Source organism: Pituophis catenifer, unplaced genomic scaffold (genome assembly GCF_029215685.1).
Source record: "Pituophis catenifer annectens isolate HBS135680 unplaced genomic scaffold, rPitCat1.0.hap2 SCAF_1, whole genome shotgun sequence".
Lineage (NCBI taxonomy): Eukaryota > Metazoa > Chordata > Lepidosauria > Squamata > Colubridae > Pituophis > Pituophis catenifer.
The window spans coordinates 168,082,908-168,105,341 of record NW_027256881.1 but is presented as its reverse complement, the minus strand read 5'-3'; the positions used below and the strand labels follow the sequence as shown (position 1 = coordinate 168,105,341).

The following is a 22,434-nucleotide window of genomic DNA, read 5'->3' as shown; positions in this document are numbered from 1 at the left end:
CACCTTCCCCAGGTCCATTTTGATTCCTTGATTCGACACCCTGTATCCCAGGTAGTCCAAGGACTCCTTATGGAACTCGCATTTTGACAGCTTTGCGTAAAGTTTGGCCGCTATGAATTTTTTCAGCACTTGTCTGACTAATTTGACATGTTCTTCCATATTTTCGCTGAATATAAGAATGTCATCCAGGTAAACAAGGACCCCTTTATACAGGTGCTCATGCAGAACTTCATTGATCGGTTGCATGAAGACTGTGGGGGCCCCTTGGAGTCCAAAAGACATGACCCGGAATTGGAAGCTGCCCAGGGGGCAGTTAAAAGCAGTCTTCCATTCGTTTCCCTCCTTTATGTGAACCCAGTAGTAGGCTTCCCTTAGATCTAACTTGGTGAAAATTTTGCCTTTTGATAAGTGGTTCAGCAAGTCTTTCATTAGTGTAGGAGGTAGGTATTTTGTTTGCAAATGCAGTTTACACCTCTAAAGTTCACACATAATCTCAGCTTCCCCCCATCTTTCTTCTCTTTAAACAATACGGGGGTGGCCACCCTGGATTTCGCAGGCTCAATGAGCCCTCTGGCTAGGTTGGTGTCAATATACTTCCTCAGCTTGGTTATTTTAGCAGGCGTCATGGAGTACATCCTGGGTTTTGGCAACTTGGCTCCCGGTTCTAATTCAATGGCACAATCCGTGGCCCGATGAGGGAGGAGGATGTTACATTCCTCCTTGCTAAATGCTTCAGCTAAGTCTATATATACCTTAGGAATCTGGGGTTCGCCTGTCTGAACCAGCGGCTGCCGTTTCTGGCAGGTGGCCTTTATGGGTAGGCTGTTCCTTGGGAGGAGGGACAGGGGGCAAGGGGCCGACACCCATTATGATTTTCTGGTATCCATCTTCCCATTTAATGGTGGGGGCCCATTTGTCCAGCCAAGCCAGGCCCAGTATGACAGATTCTGACATCTTTGGGGTTACTATAAATCGTATAAGTTCATGATGTCTTCCAATTTCTAATCTAACCAGTTCTATAATTTGGGTGGCTGAGACTCCTCCAATTAATGTCCCATCCATTTGGTGAAATTTAATTGGGCGCTTTAAGGCTCTTGTTTTGATCCCCAATTGTTCAACAATTGGAAGTCCAATTAAACATCTGGTGCAGCCTGTATCTATTATTGCTGGCAGTTCTCCTTGCTTCCTTATCTCTGGCACCACCAGTTTCACTTTAATTGAAAGGGGAGGGCCTTCATCTCTGCTAGCCTTGTCGGGAGAGGCTTCTTTGGCTGGAGGTTCCTCGCTCTGTTCAGTGGGGAGGGGAACCTCTGTGGCTTGTCTGGTGAATCAACTGGTGTCTGGGGCCTTCCTTGGAGCCCTTCTGCCTTGAGCAGCTGTGGCAGGATGTTGTTGTGGAACTGGGGCAGGGGTCAGGTACTTAGAAGCTCGGTGTCCCAGTTATCCACACTGATAGTATTTAATCGCCCCTGCCGGTTGAGGGGGAAGAGGTGACTTCAACTGGCTTTGAAAGGAGCTGTCTAGCTAAAGCTCTCTGAGAAGGCTTCTCTGCTGGGGTTTTGCGGTGCGGGTGAATTTCTCTGTCTAGAGCTATGGACATGGTATACCAGTCGTGCAGTCGCTAAGGCATCCCCTGGTCCCCACAGGCTTTTTTGACTTCTTGATCAATGGCCTCTTCAAAATAGTGTAGGAGTATGCAGTCCGGCCAATGCCCCAGGTTCCCTGCGACCCGTCTAAAGTCCCATATAAAGTCTTTTATGGGTCAATTACCTTGCTTCATCACCTTTAGTGTGGCTTCGTTTTCATTTATTTGATCTGGGTCTTCAAATCTGGCCCGGAGCAGTGCAACAAATCCATCGGCATCATTTAGTTCCGCAGCGACCTCATTGTGCAGCTGGGCTATCCATTCAGAAGCCTCCCCCTCATTCATCCCGTCAGAAATTGCCAATATCAAGTCCTGGTCTGACTCGTATTGGTCTCCATCCTGATCTACATGAGCCCAGACCCTGCTGAGGAAGTAAGCCAGTTTGGCAAGTGTACCATCAAAGGTTGCTCTGAAGCTGGGTGGCGTTGGCCTCGCAGGTTGATTGGGCCCGGCAACGGGCAGCTGAGCTGGAACCTGTGGCGGAGCTGCTGCTGGGTGCTGGACTCAAGCCGACTCCTGAGGGAGGTGGGCCGGCTGCTGAGTTGCTTGCTGGGCTGCAGAGAGGGGGGACTCCAGTCGGCTGCTCAATTAGCCCCCCCCTGTGGTGCCGGGATCGTTGGGCCATATTGGGGCCATGGGGATCCCTGGAAAATTGGAGCCGATGAGCTGGATACCACTGGCACTGGACCCACCCCTGGCCGGGATAGAATCCCCAGCCTGGGTTCTTCTTCTGTCTTCTCCTCTACAATTGCTTCGTTCGTGTTCTGTTGGTGTAGGGCTTCCTCCTCCATTGCTACTGTCTCTAGTTCTTCCTTGCTACCCTGCTCTTCTTCCATACCCCTCAACTGGTCAAGGAAATCTTGTGCTGTACTCAGACTTTCTATTTTAATTTTTCTTCCTTGCCAGGTTATTAGCATCCCTTCTGGGAGAAGCCACCTAAATAGTATCTTTCTTTTGTTCAACTGTATGGCCAAGAATCTATATCCCTTTCTCATCTCCCGAACTCTTCTTGGTATCTGTTTTAGAATTATTATTTCTTTTCCTCGATATGTTATCTGTTTGTCTCTTGCCATGTTGTATAGAATGTCTTTAACTTTTTTCCTTGCAAAGCGGATATGTACTTCCCTAGGGAGCTTATTCCTTCTTGCATAGTTAGTCTGGACCCTGTATACGTCGTCCAACTCTCTAATTATCGCCTGTTTATCTTGTTGAAGTGCATCTGCTATCAACTCCGCCATCTTCTCGCCTAGGTCTTCCTCTTTATCCTCAACAACATTCTGAAATCACAAGTAGAAGGAAGCCCGATCCATCTCTAATTGAGTTAATGAATCTTCTAACTCTTTATTTTGACTTGTTAATGTTTGGTCCACAATATCCAGTTTCTTTTCGGTTTGGTCGATTCTTGTTTCGGCTTTTTGAATTCGTTGCTCATTATTAAATATTGATGTTTGAATTTCATTCATTTTCTGGTCCAATGCGTATATGTCTGATTTTAATTCGACATGGTTATTTAACAATTTTTCTTGCATTGCCATCATCGTTTCTTGAATCAAGGTTAGCGACGCTTGTAGAGTTTGCATTGCCAGGCCTTCTGTTGATTTCTGTGTTGCCGGAGAGGTTGTTGCTATAGTAGGATTAGAGGGAGTCTTTTTTCCTGTTTTCACTACTGTTGATGACATGCTTGTCATTTCTTTCAGGATTTTTTTTTTTTGCTCTCTAACTATCCTTTCGATATTACTCCAAATTCTCATTCGCCAGTTAACGCCTCTGTTATCTTTCCTTAGTTTTTTTTTTCTATATATATATATATTTCTATGCCTAATTATTTCTTCAGAATCTTTAAATAGAGCTAATTTTCCAATGAACAATCAATATCAATATCTATAAAGGGATCTAAATCTCTTCCCAACAATACCTTATACTCAATGTATCGTTAATATGTATTAAGTTGGCTTAGCAGTTATAAGTTAGACAATTCAATACTAGACAATCAATAAATCAGTTAATCAACAGTTCACAATCAATATATCAATTAATTTAACTAAGTGTTGTGCTTTTAAATGCTTAAAATATTATAAATACAGTAAATAGGAATTTTAAGTACTTGATTATAGACAGAATTATAATTTTAAATACTATAAAAACTAGACAGCGGAATAGATATAAAAGGATTTAAAATACCATAACTTGAAAATATACTATATATATCTAGACCACGAAAAAAAATTATTTACAATTCTTGCTGGTGATAATAGATTTGACAATCGGGATACTGAGAAAGAAATATCTGGAAGTTCAAGCACTGTTGTTGGTTATTATTATAATTTTTCCTCCTTCTTGGGAAATACACTGGTCTTTTTTTTTTTGCTCAGTCTCTATTCTTCTGCGAGCTTAGGGCCATTCATCAGAGTTCAGCACTCTATCGTATTTCTTGCTGCTAGACTGTCCACAGCTATGCAGTTTATTCCTCAGTCGAATCAGTCAAGTCACTCTAATGGCTGAGCTTCCTGTTCGTTAAAGAGAAAAGCCAAGCTCGATCCACCCAGTTTCAGCCTCCGCTGGATCTACTTTTATTCACGGTAAAAAGGAAAGAAATGCTGATCTTAAATTTTCTCACCGATCCTCTCTTAGCACGCACACTGTCAATACAGATTTTACTTTCTTATTTCAATGCCGGCTTGTCGGGCTCTCTCTCTGTCAAACTGCTCAGGAACTTTCAATCGCTGCTTTTCTCCTCTGTGAGACTCTTCCACCCAACTTCACCGACCCCTCTTCCTGATGTCCTCTTTCCTCAATGCAGGGAAGGTGTATATCTATCAGCACTGCAGCATCCGATCTCCCTTGCTTCCAATCTGGTTGCTGGCTACCGCAGCTTCGCGTCGGCCATTAATTCGGCCGACTCATGCGTGCTGGGTTGACAGAGCCGCCCAGTCTTGCGATCAGCGTTTTGCGCTCCGCTTTCACGCTCACCCGGCTCGCTCTCTCGTCCGTGGGGCTCTCCGGGCTCCACGTCCCCGAGGGGTCCCCAAAACACGGTGACTGATGGTATTGAGGAGCAGCAGTCACTCGCTCAACGCCATGTCGCCGCGGGTCACCAACCGGAAGACAGAAGAAGAAGAAGAAGAAGAAGAAGAAGAAGAAGAAGAAGCCAAAGGGAAAAAAGCAAGACCAGTAAGGGCCATAAGAACAAACAAGAACTAACAACCAGACAGGGGTATAGAGATGAATGACTTGAAATTAATATCTGTAAATGTTAACGGTCTAAATGACTACAAAAAGAGGAAAAGAATATTAACAAAACTAGGTAAACAAAATGTTGATATAATGTGTCTACAAGAGGTGCACATAAAAAAAGAAGAGGGTAAATGTCTAGAATATAATAAATTTGGTCAAACATCTGTTTCGCTGGCAGAGAAAAAGAAGAGGGGGGTGGTAATCTATGTAAAAAAAGGAATTGAAGCAGAGCAAAAGTTTAAAGATACAAAGGGTAGAATTCTCATGATTGAAATTAAGAGAGGGAATTTCAAGGTATTATTAGTGGGCATATATGACCCAAATAAAAAACAGGGAGAATTTTTCAAGAAACTTCATGAACTAGTAAAATTGTAAAAATGGCATATAATGAAATTTGTATAATAGGGGATTTTAATGGCATTGTGGATTCGGAGAAGGACCACAAGAGTAATAAAGTAAAAAAAAAATAAAAGGACAAATTTACCAAGAGCTTTTTTCGATTTAGTTGATGAATTAGACCTAATTGATATCTGGCGTACCCTGCACCCAAACAATAGGCAATATACCTTCTTTTCAAATGCACAAAAGTTGTGGTCTAGAATTGACATGGCATGGGTTAGCAGGAATTTGGGGCTAGAAATTGGAACGGCTGTAATCAACCCGAACGATTGGGCAGACCATAACCCAATAGAAATTAGATGGAAGTCTGTACAGAGAAAGTACCAACGGAGGTGGAGGTTTAATGCTAAACTACTGGGCGATAGAGACTGTATACAAAAACTCAAAGAAGAAGTAAATTTCTTTTTCAAGGAAAATGAAAACAAGGGCACATCCCGCGCAATAGTATGGGATACAATGAAGGCCTACCTGAGAGGAGTCGTGATTTCATATACCGTACATAAAAACAAAGAAGAAAGGAAGACCCTGGAAGATTATTTAAATCATATAGGAGAATCAGAAAGAAAACTTCAAGATAACCCAGAAGATGAAGCAGCCAAAGAAAATTGGATGATGTGGAAGCACAAAGTAAATATCATGGAGCAAGAAGAGCTGGCACAAAGAATGAAAAGAACGAAACAACATCTTTTTGAGAATACTAATAAATCGGGCAGGTGGCTGGCCTATAAATTAAAAAAGGAAAATGAAAAGGGAATAATTCACACCTTAGAAGACTCTAAGGGTAAGCTATTGACTAAAGAGGAAGAAAAATTGGATAGAGCGAGAGAATACTATGAATCCTTATACAAAGAAGAGGAGGTACCGGACGACAAAATAGAACAATATTTGATAAATGCAGAGCTCCCACAAATAACAGATGAAGAGAAAGAAATGCTTAATAGAAAGATCACAATTGAAGAATTAAAAATAGCCCTTTCCAAATTGAAAAACAACAAAGCGCCAGGACCCGATGGATTCCCAGGGGAAATATACAAAAAATTAGAAGAAATACTCCAACCGAAATTGGTAGAAATCTTTAATGATGCATTGATAGACCATAAAATTCCAGAGTCATGGAAGGAGGTGCATGTCACACTTGTGCCGAAAGAAGGTGCCAATCTAAAACAAATTCAAAATTACAGACCAATTTCGCTCCTAAATACTGACTATAAATTATTCATGGGCATAATGGTAGAAAGAATGAAAAAGATACTAAATATTTGGATATATAAAGACCAGAACGGATTCCTTCCGGGGAGGCAAATTAAAGACAATTTGAGAATTGTGCTAGACACCCTAGAGTACTATGAAGAACACCCCGGAAAACAGATGGCCCTAATCTTTGTTGATGCCCAAAAGGCATTCGACAATCTAAACTGGAAATTTATGACTAAACAAATTGAGATTATGAAATTCGGAACAAATTTTGAAATGATGATTAAATCTATCTATGATAGTCAAAAGGCGAGTATTCTGGTGAATGGAGATAGGACTAAAACATTCCAAATTAGTAAGGGAGTAAGGCAAGGTTGCCCCCTATCCCCATTATTGTTTATTTTGGCCTTAGAAGTTCTTTTGCGGAAAATTAGAACTAATGAGGAAATAAAAGGACTGAAGATCAGGAAGGAGATTTACAAGACGCAAGCATTTGCAGACGACGTAGCTCTAATCCTCGAAGACCCCATAGAATCGGGACCAAAAGTGCTAGAGGAATTAAGTAAATATGGAGAGGTGGCAGGCTTCATATTGAATAAAACTAAAACCAAAATATTGATTAAAAATACAACTGAGAGCCAGAAAAACGAGATAGAAGAAGTATTAGGACTACAGGTTGCCCAAAAAATTAAATACCTAGGAATTTGGATTACATCTAGATGTTCGACCCTGAAAGACGACAATTATACTCCCCTAATTAGAAAGATGAAACAAGACCTTGACAGATGGAAGAAAATAAGACTATCACTTTTGGGCAAGATAGCCACAATTAAGATGAACATTCTCCCCAGAATATTATTCTTATTCCAAAACATACCGGTAAATTTAGATAAAAAGTTTTTTTAGAACTAGACAAAATCATCAGAGAATTTATATGGGAGGGGAAAAAACTGAGGTTTTCCATTAAAATTTTAAGGGGCAAAAGAGCTATAGGTGGATTTGGACTCCCTGACTGGGAAATATATTACAAGGCAGCTAAGTTAGTCTGGATAAGAGATTGGATCACTCTGGAAAATGAGAGGATTCTTACCCTAGAAGGCCACGATCTGCAAAAAGGGTGGCACGCCCACATTTGGGATGCAGAGAAGAAAAGGAAGACATACTTCCATAGACCCAAAATTAGAGACTCATTGATACAAACATGGACCCCGATTAGGCAAAGATATTACAAAAAAATTCCAAGTTGGCTCTCAACGATGGAGGCCCTGATCCACCCCAATAGATGGGGGATGGAGAAAATGGGCAGATATAAAGATATCTTAGATGAAGGAGGGAATCTTAAATCAAATGATACCTTACGAGAGCAAGGAATAACCTTAGATTGGTGGATTTATTCACAAATAAAATCTAGATATCAGAAAGACAAAGAAAAATTTGGTTTAGAACTTGGATCAAATGGATTGGATAAAGTCTTGATGGGAACAAATAAAAAGATTTTGGCCAAACTATACAACTATTTATTAGGTGATGATAAGTCCGAAGAGATTACAAAGAATCAAATAAATGCATGGGAAAAAAATATAAGGCATGATATAAATTTTGGGGAATGGGAGGAGGCATGGAATAGGAATCTTAAACTAACTAGAGCGGCGGCATACAAGGAAAACCATTATAAAATGCTCCATAGATGGTATTTAGCCCCGGCCAGACTAGCAAAGATATATCCTAATATACACCCCAATTGTTGGAAATGTGACCACGGTCAAGGCACCTTCTTTCACATGTGGTGGACATGCCCGGAAGCGAAAGGATATTGGAACAAGATCAGGAGGTGGTTATATGAAATAATTGGCGAAGATATTGAACTAATACCAGAGATATTTCTCCTGGGAATAGTAAAGAAGCCATATGGAAAGGAAAAGATACATTTAATGATCCACATAATTACAGCCGCCAGATTGGCATACGCACAGTACTGGAAAGAGAAAACCCAACCACCAGAAGAGCTCACAATTAGGAAAATATTGGAGCGCACAGAGATGACTAAATTAACTCATGAATTAAATGATGATGAGAAGTCAGTTTACTATATTGTGTGGGAAAGGTGGTACAAGTGGATGCATGATAAAATGAATGAAAGACCTAAAGGTGTTAAATAATGGTTAAAAGTGATTTGAAATATCACCAAGTATTATTTATGTAAATAGTTAAAACACTGCACATCCGATACTAACTGAAAATGTCATTACACCTATGTCTTTTATGTTTCTGTTTGTATGTTTTTCTTTTTTGTTTGTTTGTAAAAAATCTCAATAAAGTTTCTCAAAAAAAAAAAAAAAGAATCCCCAGCCTGGGGATATACATTCAGCAGGAGGTAGCACAAAGGCAGGCTGGTGAGGGGCACCCGCAGGGGGTTTCGCATTCCCCATGCTTGCTGCATCTGATGTCTCCCAGCTGCAGATAGCCATGCTGCGCTGATCTGCTTGTTTCGCCCCTGGCCGGGTAGAGAGGTGCCTGCGCCCTGCTAATTCCTCCGCCAGGTCCTGGATCGGGGAAGGTGAATGTAGGTTGTGCTAAGCTCCATCTTACTTGAGGAGGTTGGGAGGGGCGTGCGTAACTTCTCACTTCCATCCGTTCAAAATGCTCAGGGAGCCCAGTTAATGATTGGCTTCTCATTGCGGGCAACATATTCTAATCCCGGGAGTCTCCGGATCCCATAGCTGTCCCTCCTCTACACTCATGCTCATGGGGCATGGACTTGGACTTCATTGGACTTGGAGCAGCAGTATATCCAGGCGGTCCTCCTCTGGTCTCCTTCTGGAGTTGGGTCAGACTGGCAATTTTTCCAGGAATCCAACTCCGTCAAGTGCCTAGCCTTCGGGCCTCCTCTGCAGCCTCAATGGCTCACACCATCTTCAGAAGGAGAAAACAGGGTGTCGGTAAATCCTTGAGTATCCATCCCCATAGCTCCCTTTGCAATCTCTCCTTTCTCCTCCATTTTCACTGAGTCTTCACACCACCTGAGGTTTAGGTAGATGCTGGGGCTCAGCACCCCCAACAGCCCCCTTTCGGTGTGCCATTATGCTTTAAGGGAGATTTGAGTTAATGTCAGTGTTCTGGAAAAAAAATCCAACTCCAAGTAAAGACTCTGAAGCAAGCATTTTTCAAAGTTCTATTTACTAGAATAGGTAAACTGGCACATCTGGGAAAACCCGAATCTGAGAGGTCCGGGTTTTCCCTCAGTAAATCAAAACCCCCAAAACCATCCCCTCACTCCTCAGTTGATCACATGCTCCAATTAACCGCCGTCCCATCTTGAGACATCACTCCGGCCACTCCTTCTCCAGATGCAGGATCGCTTTGACCTTGACCGACAGGAAGAATGCTATTATGTCTACAGACTAAATCCCCCTCTACTAAATTCCCCCCTCCTACTTTCCCACACATGAGACGGGGGCAGCATGGAAGCTTCTGCCCTAATATGGCTTCCAAAGCTGACACTCAGTATCTTTCTCTCTCAATATCTCTCTCTCTTTCTCTTTCTCTCTCAGTATCTCTTTTTCTCTCTCATCTCTCTCTCTCCCTCTCCTCTCTCTCCCCCCTCTCTCTCTGTCTGTCTCCTCTCTCTCTCTTTCTCATCTCTCCTGTCTCTCCCCTCTCTGTGTCTCTCTCATCTCTCCTCTAGCTCTCTGTCTCTCATCTCTCCTCTCTCGCATATTCTGATTCTCCAGAACGACCAAGGTGCCCACAGCACCAACAAGGTCCAGAAGAAACACCTGCGAGACCCAGCAAAAGATGAAGCTTCACTCCCGCTCTGGAATATGGAGCGAATCTCCATCCCCCGTCTTTCCCTTCTCTGGCCAGGCCAGGTGTGACTGGGAGGGGAGGGCGAGGGGCATCCAACAGGAAGCCACAGCAGGGGGACGAAAGCCACAGGTTGCTGACACCCGTTGCTTTGGCTTGCCTGCGCTGCCACACACCCCTTGCTGCAACAGCACCATTACCTCGTTCCGACCAGTGAGGGCTGCCCTACTCCTTGCACGTTTATCACCTGCAAAGTTGCAAGTTACACGTACCTCCCTCTACGGTGGAGATTTCCAGCCCCATTATGAGCTGCCTGGCCGGTCCCATATTCCAAAGTGCTAGTCACAGGACTGGCTCATTGAACATCCCGGAGTAGCTCCTCCACCTAGGTGCGCTGCAGACCACCAAAATTTTCTCACAGACCACCAGTGGTCCGTTGGCCACCAGTTGGTGACCTCTGGCATAGGAACTCCTTGTTGAGTCATGATCTGCATCATCTGTTGAAAATTGACTGCAAGATTTCTGATTTCATCTTCAATGCCATCTTGGTGTCTGCTGATTGAGTGGAAGTCTGGCTCGTCTGCTGCTGCTGTAGCTCTGGGATCAGAAGAATTCTGGAGTCCAGAAAATTTTTTGGTGAAGGCATTTGGCCAGATTAATGTCATGCCCCAGAAAATCAGCAGATTCATGCAGTTCAAATGAGTATAATTATTGCAAGCTTAGTTCTCTACAAGACTCTGGCCAAGTGACTGTTAAGAGAATGCGCGGAAGTTAAGAAAGGTATTCAAGCTGCTCTGGATGTTGATCTCTTATGGGTGCACATCCTGATTTATGACACATTTGACCCCTCCCTCAGGCTCAGCATGGTCATCTCCTACAATTATGTTCTATTGTTGGTCTCTGCATTATATTGAATACTCACTCTCCTCCAATGTTCTAGCAACTTCGACCATCATTTCTTCTCTGTTAGTAAGAAATAGGTCCAGTATAACTGTCCCTCTAGTTCAGTGGTGAAATCTAAAATTTGTTACTACTGGTTCTATGGGCGTGGCTTGGTGGGGAGGGGTTATGTGAATGGGTGGGTGTGGCCATTTTTTTTTTACTTTTAAAACCATTTTTTCTACAACCTCTTCGGCGAAGATATTGTAAAAAAATGCTTTCAAAAGCCTCTAATGATCCCAGCTGAGTTGCCTGATCATCAGAGCATTTTTTAAAAACCCTCTGCCAATCAGGCAACTCAGCTTGGATCGTCAGAGCTTGGATCGTCAGAGGCATTTAAAAGAAAAAATCTTTTAAATGGCTCTGACGATCCAAGCTGAGTTGCCTGATTGCCGATCAGGCAACTCAGCTGGGATCGTCAGAGCCATTTCAAAGAAAAAAAAGCCTCTGGTGATCGTGCGGCGCAGCTGGGCATGGGGGGGCAGAGATTTTTGCTACCGGTTCTCCAAACCACCCGCCTCCATCGCTACCGGATCGGGCAATTCAGTCCGAACCGGGAGCATTTCACCCCTGCTCTAGTTCCCTCATCTGCTTTTTGGATGACAAAGTTGTCAGCTAGGTTGGTCAAGAACCTGTTTGATCTCCCTTTTGACACAGAGTTTGTCTCCTAGTTGATGTTAGGGTAGTTCAAATTCCCCATTACTATTGTAGTGTGTTTCCTACATACATTTGTTAACTGGGTAGCATTAAGTTCATCTATTTCTTCTGCTTGGTTGGATGGCCTGTAGTATGGCAATGTCATTCTTGTTTTCCTTTTATATTGACCCATATGCATTCTAGGAGGCTTTCATTCTTGATTTTGTGTAGAAATGTAGTGATTTCTTAAATATAATGTAACTCCACCTCTTTTATTAGATCTGTTTCTTTTGAATAGTTTGTATCCTTCCATCAGTACATTCCAATCATGAGTTGAAACCCACCAAGTTTCAGTAATGGCAACTATATCATACTTGCCCTTGTGTACTAGTTGTCAAGTTTCCGAAAGATGCCCTAATTAATTCATGAGCCATGATCCAAACTTCAAAGGAAAGATAGTGATTTATTTGGAGCACCATTCCGGCAATACTTGGATGCAGTCAGGACTGACCCCACGTAGATTTATGTTCCCCTGTGACCCTGTCTCTCCCCTCCCCCCTGGCCATGTCATAAATCACATTCTCCAATTAAATACTTTGGCTGGCAGTGAAACCTAACACCCTCCTTCTGATTGCGATCAGAAAAATGTATGGAATTCACTTCAGTTTTCCCTCCCTCCTGCTCATGGCAACTTGAAAGCTTTGCAAGTTGACACTAGTATTTCAATATCACCTTGTTTGTTCCATCCGATAGCACTCCTGGATCCAGTCAGGGACTCCCTGTTATACGCTTGCATGAAGCTCCCAGTCTAAGCTTTCCTTGAAAAAGTACACCAGCAGCCTCTCAGACCAGTGCCACAGCTTGCTGGCTACTCTCCGGAACTCCTGGACATATTCCTTGGCCAGTTTGCCCTTTTGCTTCAGTCGCAGATTTCCATCTCTGCCTGCAGGGCCTGGGATTCATCTTCAAATCTGGTCCTCAGTTCCTGTAGGAAAATGTCAATGTTCCCCAGCTCATCCTCATCATAGAGCTGGTCACCCATTCCACTTCTTCTCCTTTCATTTTCATGGCCACCGCATGGACAATTGCCCGGTCATGGGGATAGGTCAGGGCATGGTCAACTAGATGGGCCCACAGGAAGTGGGCAAGTTTCTCTGGGTCCCTGTTGAACATAGCCCTCATCCTGGGAGGAGCGACCAGCTGAGCAGGAGAAGGTTGTGGCAGGGCCCAGACCAGTACCCATTGCCCTGAGGCCCAGCCAGCCCCAAGAAAGTACTGCCAGGGTGGAGGGCCTGCCAACTGGGCATAATCACGAGGGTGTCCTGGTGGACCTGCCATCCGTCAGTGATGTGGAGGGCTCCAAGGCAGCCCCGGGATGGATCTCACCGCACCGGGATGGAAACAATTAGATGGTTTGGCTCAGGAATCCTCCATGCGGCTCAAACCCATGTGCCTGTCCCTCGAGGCTCATCCGGTTGAACTTCTCACTCAGCTGCTCTACCATTTGGCCAGGAAGAGTGGTCTGGTATGCATCCAGCTCTATCAATCTCCTCACCCTCTACTGTGGCGTTGGGGTAGCCGAATTGTGTGTGGACATCAAGGGGAACTCCAACCCAGTCCTCTGACTGGGGCCGTGACACCTGAGGTCCTCCTCAGCCTGAGACAGGTCCCCAATGACTGGGATCTCCTTTCAGACCTTCGGAGTGGTCATTGCTGGTTGGGCTACCCTGGCTGGTGTTCCCACAGGCCAGCTGGTCATCAGCTGGGGCCATGCTGGTGCTGGCCCTGGTCCCGGCCAGCCCTTCTATCTTCTCCATCTCCCCTGAGTCTTCTCTGCCTCCCCGAGCATATCAGGCGGGCAGCTGAGACTCAGGACCCTGGAGAGCAGTTCCACACAGAGCTGAAAGTTTTCAGAGTTGATTTAATGTCAACATTCTGAGTAACCCATCAGCTAAAATCAGCACTCTGATGCCTGTAGATTCCTCAAAGAACATGTTTATTGGATATATCAGCACAGCTAGTGAAAACCAACTCTAAAAGTTCCTATGGTTTTTCCCCTAGTTAAAAAAGTAAATATTTTCCTCTCCAGATGTCACCGGTCACATTGTCCAATATGAATAGCTGACAGGGTGCCTGGTCACACTTCTCCCTCAACTGCCGCCTGTTGGGATGACCTTGGTTCTCACAATAAAACTTTGTTCTGACTATTAGCAAGCCTATCTATTTTCCCCCTCCCTTCCCCCTCTCAGAGTTTGGCAACTATGAGGAAAGCACAAGTTGGCTTCAGCCAGGTTCTCTTCAGAGTTGACAGAGGTGGTTTTTCAAGAGGCAACTGGACTTTCTTTTTTCTTTGAAGATGTTTAGCTTCTCATCCAAAAGCTTCTTCACCTCTGATTGGATGGTGGGAAATGGAATCCCCCACCATCCAGTCAGAGCTGAAGAAGCTTCTTGGATGAGAAGTGAAATGTCTTCAAAGAAAAACTAGAAAGTCTAGTTACCTCTTCAAAAAGCACATTTGGGACTGGAATGCAAAGCAACTTGAGATTCCATAGCCCTTCATGAAGACACAATAGCTTGGTTTTTTGACCATTTTGTGTATCATTCAAAGTACTAATCATACCTGGAGATTATGCGTCTTCCATGCAAAGTTCTTTCTGTCTGACCTAATGCTAATCCCTAACCCTAACCATCATTCCAGACATTCTTCTAACTAAACTAAATCAGCTAGTGGTACCTGAACACACTTGTAAGTGTATCATAAACTTCTTAACAGACAGGAAACAGCAGGTGAAGCTAAGCAGAATCACATCAGATACCTGTACAATTAGCCGAGGGGGCGCCCAAGGTTGTCTGCTCTCTCCACTTCTCTCTATATACCAATGACTGCATCTCAAACAATCCATCTGTTAAACTACTGAAGTTTGCAGATGATACAACAATGATTGGTCTCATTTGAGACAATGATGAATCCACATACAGACGGGTGGTTGATTGATGGGTATACTAGTTGTTTGAACAACTAGCCTCGTGGTGGGACCGGAACAATCTGGAACTGAACACACTCAAAACCGTAGAAATAGTGGTAGACTTTAGGAGAAACCCTCCCATACTACCACCTCTTACAATACTAGACAACACAGTATCAACAGTAGAGACCTTCACATTTCTAGGTTCTATCATATGTCAAGACCTAAAATGGACACCTAACATCAAAAATGTCATCAAAAAAGCACAACAAAGAATGTTCTTTCTGCGCCAACTCAGGAAGCTCAAACTGCCCAAGGAGCTGCTGATACAGTTCTACAGAGGAATTATTGATTCTGTCATCTGCATCTCTATAACTGCCTGGTTTGGTTCTGCAACCCAATAAGACAGACACAGATTTCAGAGGATAATTAGAACTGCAGAAAAAACAATTATTACTAACCTGCCTTCCATTGAGGACCTGTATACTGTATGAGTGAAAAAGAGGGCTATGAAAATATTTACAGACCCCTCGCATCCTGGACATAAATTGTTTCAACTTCTACCCTCAAAATGACGCTATAGAGCATTGTACACCATAACAACTAGAAACAAGAAGAGTTTTTCCCCGAACACCATCACTCTGCTAAACAAATAATTTCTCAACACTGTCAAATTATTCACTAAGTCTGCATTACTATTACTATCAATCTTCTCATCGTTCCTATCACCCATCTCCCCCCACTTATGACTGCATGACTGTAACTTTGCTGCTTGTATCCTTACAATTTATATTGATTGTTTCCTAATATGATTTGATTGCTTATTTGTACCCTATGACTGTCATTAAGTGTTGTACCTTATGATCCTTGACGAATGTATCTTGTCTTTTTATGTACACTGAGAGCATATGCACCAAAGACAAATTCCTTGTGCATCCAATCACATTTGGTCAATAAAGAATTCTATCTACGCTTAAGACAAAGGGAAAGGGGCATTTTAGCATGTAATTAAAAGTTTGAGAATCCTTGCTTAAGATAATTTATTCATTACTCTGTCCTCAAACTTTGAGACTACCACAGCAACCTTGAGGTTTTTAAGGGAAGTAGCATGTTTTAAATAAGTGAATAAATAACAAACATTACTACTGCCAAAATCTAGGAAAATATAGGTAGTCCTCCAATTACGAATGTAATGGAACCTGCCCATTCCACTCGTAACCTAAGGATTCGTGGGAGTGAATCTCATACCTTGAACGGACTCACTCTCACCCACGCATTCGCTAATCAAATGTGCGGTTCATTAAGTACAAATGAGTATTTCAGACTGGTAAAGGCATTGGGGAGGGCATAGTGATGGAATAGGCTACCTGCTTAAGACCACTCAAGGTCTCCCCAACCCTCTGAAATACTCATGCTCCCCACAATTGCTTCCCCCCCACACCCAACCTGCCCCACCGAGTCACCGTGCAAAGATCTAGCAAGCTGTCTCCTCTCCAGCCTCTCAGCTGCATGCACCTCTCTATAGCTTCGTTTTGGTGTGCGCAGGCCTTGCCCAGTACTTTGCATGTCAAAATAGAGGGGCGGAGGGGCAGGCCCATCTCTCTAACACTCCATTTTGGCCTGCTCAGGCCTTGCCTGGCATTTTGCAAGCCAAAATGTAGTTTTGGAAAGGTGGGCTTGCCTCAACGCTCCGTTTAGGTCTGTATAGGCCTCACTCAGCACTTTGCCTGCCAAAATACAGTTTTGGAGGGGTGGGCTCACCCCAAAGCTCTGTTTAGGTTTGTGCAGGCCTCACCCAGCACTTTGCCAGCCAAAATGGAACTTCAGAATAGCGGGCCCGCCCCTCTACTTCCCACTGGAGCCCACCGCTCCGATGCTCTGTTTTGTCTGGCAAAGTGCAGGACAGATGTTGCAGAGCCTCTGCAATTGTTCATAAGGTCGAACAACTGCCATGGTGCTGCATGATTCGTAGTTTTTGGACTTGTTTGTAAACAGTAGGGGGCATTTATCGTTGTAACATCGAACATTCGCTAAAGGAATGCTTGTAATCTGGGGATTTCCTGTATTTAGATTTGGCTTGAGTTTTGTTCTGAGGGCTACTGAAAATTATTTTGAAACTTAAAATGATCATCAAGTTTTTGTTATCATCAGAAGTGAAAAATATTTTAGATTATAATGACTAAACAAGTGTTTTTTCATATTTAGTATTTACTTTTATTAAGCATTTGTTAACTTGGCTTTATTTCATAAATACATTGTTAATCTAATACAAAATTAATATATTAGCTGTATTTCTGTCTTTAAAAATAACCTATCATGTATATGGCTTAGAAATTTTAAATTTCCAAATTAAATCAAGCAAACCATAAAATTTAAATCGTTATATTTTATAAAAAAGGATTTCATTCATTCATAGTTTTCATACTCTTTTCAATGGAGCTATGTTCTGACTCTCTGAGTTTCATTCAGATGTTGCCAAAATCAAATGAAGCTTCCCGTCAGCATGAAAGCCACCCAGAAGAGACTGAAGAAGAATTAAGAGAACATCAGACATTTGTGGAAGACCAATACATTGACAGCACAGCAGATCAAAAGGAAATTCAAGAATTGACACAAATGGTCCGTGTGAAGCAAGAACCTGCTGAAAATGATGAAGATGGAGAACAACAAGAATTGGAACCAGGACAAAGTCAAGCAGAGCAGGAATTGCTCTTCAGACAGGTAGAATACACTAAATAACAGCATTTATTAGTTAGCGTATACTAACTAATTTAGTATTTCCAGAGGCGTGTATATTTATTATTCTGTCATTTTATATAGAAAGAACATCTGGGTTGACATAATATAGCATATCAGAATGTGACTCTTTTATTCTGACATTGAATTTTGTGCAAACCCAACCTATTTGCTTTGTCTCAAATTCCTGAGTATCAAGTGACTTAACTTAACTTAACTTAACTTAACTTAACTTAACTTAACTTAACTTAACTTAACTCTAGAACATTTATTTGTTTGTTTGTTTGTTTGTTTGTTTGTTTATTTATTTATTTATTTATTTATTTATTTATTTATTTATTTATTTATTATTTAAATTTGTATACCGCCCTTCTCCCGAAGGACTCAGGGCGGTGAACAGCCAAAATTAAAATACATACAATATAAAATTTAAAATAATTTAAAAGCAAAATTAAATCGAATTGGCTTCCCAAAAATTAAAACCCATTACCCTTAAAATAACCCATTAAAATTTTAAGCCAGCCCAGCTTGCTGAAATAGGAAGGTCTTCAAAGCTCGACGGAAGGTCCGGAGGTCCGGGATTAGTCGTATTCCTGGGGATAGCTCGTTCCAGAGGGCGGGTGCCCCCACAGAGAAGGCTCTCCCCCTGGGGGTCGTCAGTCGACATTGCTTGACCGACGGCACCCTAAGGAGGCCCTCTCTGTGGGACCGAGTTGGCCAGTGGGAGGTTATCGGTGGCAGAAGGTGGTCTCGTAAATAACCGGGCCCTAAGCCATGGAGTGCTTTAAAGGTGAGAACCAATACCTTGAAGCGCACCCGGAAGACCACCGGAAGCCAGTGCAGCTCGCGCAGGCAAGGTGTCACATGGGAGCGCCATGTTGCCCCCATAATTATCCCCGCGGCTGCATTCTGGACCAGCTGGAGCTTCCGAGTGCTCCTCAAGGGGAGCCCCATGTAGAGAGCATTGCAGTAGTCCAGGCGAGAGGTGACGAGGGCATGAGTGACCGTGCATAGGGAGTCCCGATCCAGAAAGGGATGCAACTGGCGTATCAGGCAAACTTGATAGAAAGCCCCCCTGGCCACGGCTGTCATATGCTCTTCTAAAGACAGCCGTGCATCCAGGATGCCAAGAATTAGGGTTCAAGAATACAGAATCCTTAGAACTATTATAAGACTAATGCAAGGTTATGCCAATTCTTGATAATTTCAGTTCAAAAGATATGTATTTAATTTGCTGTTTCTATTATAGATGTGAGAATGTTGGTCATGTTTGGCTACCATTCAAATGTTTCATTTTATATTCTTCATTGTCTTTTTCATGTCTGAAGTAGAAATTTGATTTCTTTTCCAAAAGGAATACATGATAGTTGTCCCTGTATATAGAAGTATAACAGTTTATTTTTCATTGCAAAATGCAATAATATAAGTTGCAAATTTGTTCTTTTTCATAATGTGCATTATATTCAAAACCATTCTTAATGTATATTAAGGCAGAGTGACTTCTTATACTTTGTTGTACTGTTCATTCTTTGAAACAGTTAACATGGATTTTTTTTCTCTGAATATATTAAGACTGAGCAAATTTTAAGGAAAAATAAAAGATGTGTGTGAATTAAATTTATATTTACCAACAAAGAAATAAGTATAGATCTATTTCAAGCTATTTAGCTCTCATCAGCTAGCCATGCCCTTCTGGAAGTCGAACCTGGGTTGCTTACATACTAGGTAAAGCGAAAGCAGTATGCTCTGTCCCATATTTGGGTGGACCAGGTTGCCCTGATAAAAAACACTTAATGTATGTGAATTATTAATAATTCCATTTTGGCTGAGAAAAAACTTTGTCATGATATAAAAACTTCATACCTAATTAGACTTAGCATTACTGAATTACTTTGAATCTCTTCAGTATCAAATTTGTGTCACAAGAAAAATATATAGGTGATGGTCAATATTGGACAATATTCTTTCTACACTACAAGTAGTACTTGACAACCATTCCAGGGGTGGGTTCTACTTACCTTTACTAGCGGTTCGAAATGGGATCACGCGCGCGTGCGCTTTGTTCACACACACACCTTGCTTCTGTGCATGCGTAGATCACTCCTCATGACGTCAGGGACAGTGGGTGAAGCCTCCCACCGGTTTTACTGCCAGTTCTATAGAACCGGTCCGAACCGGAGGCAACCCACCACTGAACCATTCATTTAGTGACCATTCAAAATTAGAATAGCACTGAAAAAAATGACTTATGACATTTTTCACAGTTAACTGTTACAGCATCCCTACAGTCATATGATCAAAATTCAGACACTTGACAGCTGGCATTTATTTGTGATGTGGTCCTGGGGTCATGTGGTCACCCTTTGCAACCTTCTGGCAAACAAAGTCAATGGGGAAGCCAGATTCACTTAACAACCATGTTACCGTGTCTCACCCAACCCTTATTTTTGGGGGGTGGGCCTAATATTACCCCTACCCCAAAAATAAGCCCAGGGGGAATGAGTGTGGCCAGCACGAATGATGGTGCAGGCACAGGGGGCGGCCAACTGTCTGGCTGCAGCCTGCTGGCCCCTTGGGGCAGCACAAATACCACTTTTGCCCTTCTCTTTCTGGCCACAATGCTTCTATTTGTTGGGACGCTTCCCCGAAGCTAGCAGCTCCGCAGCCAGCTGCTTTGCTTTTTCCCTCTTTTTGGGAGGCTCATGGGAGGCTTTTTGGCAAATGGGAGGAAAATGAGGAGGGGGATTTTCCTGCCTGCCATCCTTCCCTCAGTCTATGCTGAGCTTGAGGAATGGATGACAGGCAAGAAAATCCCCCTCCCCATTTTCCTCCCATTCGCCAAAAAGCCTCCATTCCGAATCCTGAAGGTTCGGAATGGAGGCGATGGTGCATCCATGGCACATCCAGCTCACCGAGTCTGGCCTGCTGCACCTCAAAAAAAGTAAGACCGCCTTGAAAATAAGCCCACGTGCTTATTTTCAAGTCTAAAAGAAAATAAGACTGAGTCTTATCTTCTAAGAAACACGGTACTAACTTAACAACTGCAGTGATTCACTTAACAACTGTGGCAAGATAGATTGTAAAATAGAGCAAAGCACACTTAACTGTCTTGCTTAGTACCGGAAATTTTGGGCTCAATTGAGATTGTAAGTCAAGGACTACCTGTATTTTCTTCAACCCAATATACCACGCTGGATTCATTTTATTTATTTATTCATTCATTCATTCATTTTCTGTATTTAACTCTTTAAATCTAGAACTCTTTCGGTCTTTCACCCATTTTTTTCTTTGCCATTTTTGCTTTCTTTGTTACCCTAAAGATGGCTAAAATATTGCTAATTCATTCCAGTTATGGTCCATCATTTGAAGGTGATTCTTGGATCAGTTACTTTATTCCTTCAGTTGCTATTTCATAGTTTAGAATTCAATGATGTACCCAATTTGCTTTTAGAAAAGTTGAGGACAAACAATCAACTTTTACAATGAAAACTTTATTTGAGGGGTCATTGGTGCTCTCTAACCTTGCTTGTTTTCTTGCAGACATTTTATTACTCAAAGTAGGTAACATCAACATGATAAACATGATGATGTTACCTAGTTTGAGTAAATGAAATGTCTGCAAGAAAACAAGCAAGTTCAAAGAGCAGCAACAATCCATCATTTCAATCCTAAACTACAAATATTCTCTTTTATTAAAACTTCATGTTTTTAATTTTTTTAATCATGTTCAATTTTCAAAGAGTTCCTGGACAAGTCATTGCACTTTTCTTGGCAAGATTTTTCAGAAGTGGTTTGCCTCCTTCCTAGGGCTGGGAGAAAGTCACTGGCCGAAGCTTTGTTGATCTCACTGTCTCCTGGTTTCTAGCCTGATGCCTTAATTGTATATCAAACTGGCTCTCTCAAAAAACTATTAAATGGCTTTAAAATATATACTAATGAGTACTTTTATGTATGAAGGTATATTAACTAATAAAGCAAATAACTAGTAGACTATTATGAAGTAATTGTTCACAAACAAAAAATATGAGATTTGTAAAACAAGCCTTCAAACAATGACACATTTTATGCTCCCTTATAGCAAACTCTTTTACTGGAACAACAGCGCATTCATCAGCTCAGAAACTACCAGGCATCCATGGAAGCTGCTGGCATTCCAGTATCCTTTAGTGGACATCGGCCACTTTCTCGAGCTCAGTCATCACCTGCTTCTGCAAATTTTCCATTATCTACACAGGAGACACCGTGTAAGCCACAGTTCACCACAGGTAATATGTGAAAAAAAAAACTCTTGGAATAATGGCAACCCAGCTCTCTTATATCATTTTGCTGGAGTTCCCTGGGGAAGGAAGATCACAAATGCTGCAGATGCTTTGCTAAGGATTCTAGCAAAACTAAATACATTGGTCCAGAAGTGGGTTGCCTTGTTATATATTTGAATTGTGTGATTTGGATGTTCTTGGCAAGTGTCCATTGATTGATAGTGAAATGTCTTAATTTTGTTTCAGTTAGTACTTGTAGGGGCAGAATACATTTTCTTGAGACCAAAATTGTTATAAATAGTTTTGTCGCTGCTCACAACCAGACACCTGAGGTGCCTGGCAAAGATCAGTTGGGGGGAAAAAAGAAGGAGCAACAGAAACGAAATCCTCTAAGTCTGTATACCTGGAACTATCAAGTCCCTTGGAGAAATGATAATATAAGGAAAAATCCAAAAGTATTTTGGCCTAGAACAGTGATGGCGAACCTTTTCGGTACCGAGTACCCAAACTGGAACGCATGCGCATGCATGTGCGCGCACCGCAGCACCGTAAACCCAAAGACCAGCTGGCTGGCGCATGCATGCCTGTTTTTTGGCCTGTTTTGGCCATTTTGGGGGTCATT

At 42.4% G+C, this 22,434-nt stretch overlaps 1 protein-coding gene across 1 annotated transcript in view; it reads left to right on the top strand.

Annotated features, from left to right (window-relative positions):
* Positions 1–22,434, top strand: part of HDAC4 (histone deacetylase 4) — a 423,752-nt gene that overhangs the window by 285,489 nt on the left and 115,829 nt on the right. The window contains exons 12-13 of the mRNA XM_070933431.1: positions 17,287–17,538; positions 21,632–21,818. Coding sequence (XP_070789532.1) covers positions 17,287–17,538; positions 21,632–21,818 — 439 coding nt within the window. The remainder of the gene's footprint in view (positions 1–17,286; positions 17,539–21,631; positions 21,819–22,434) is intronic.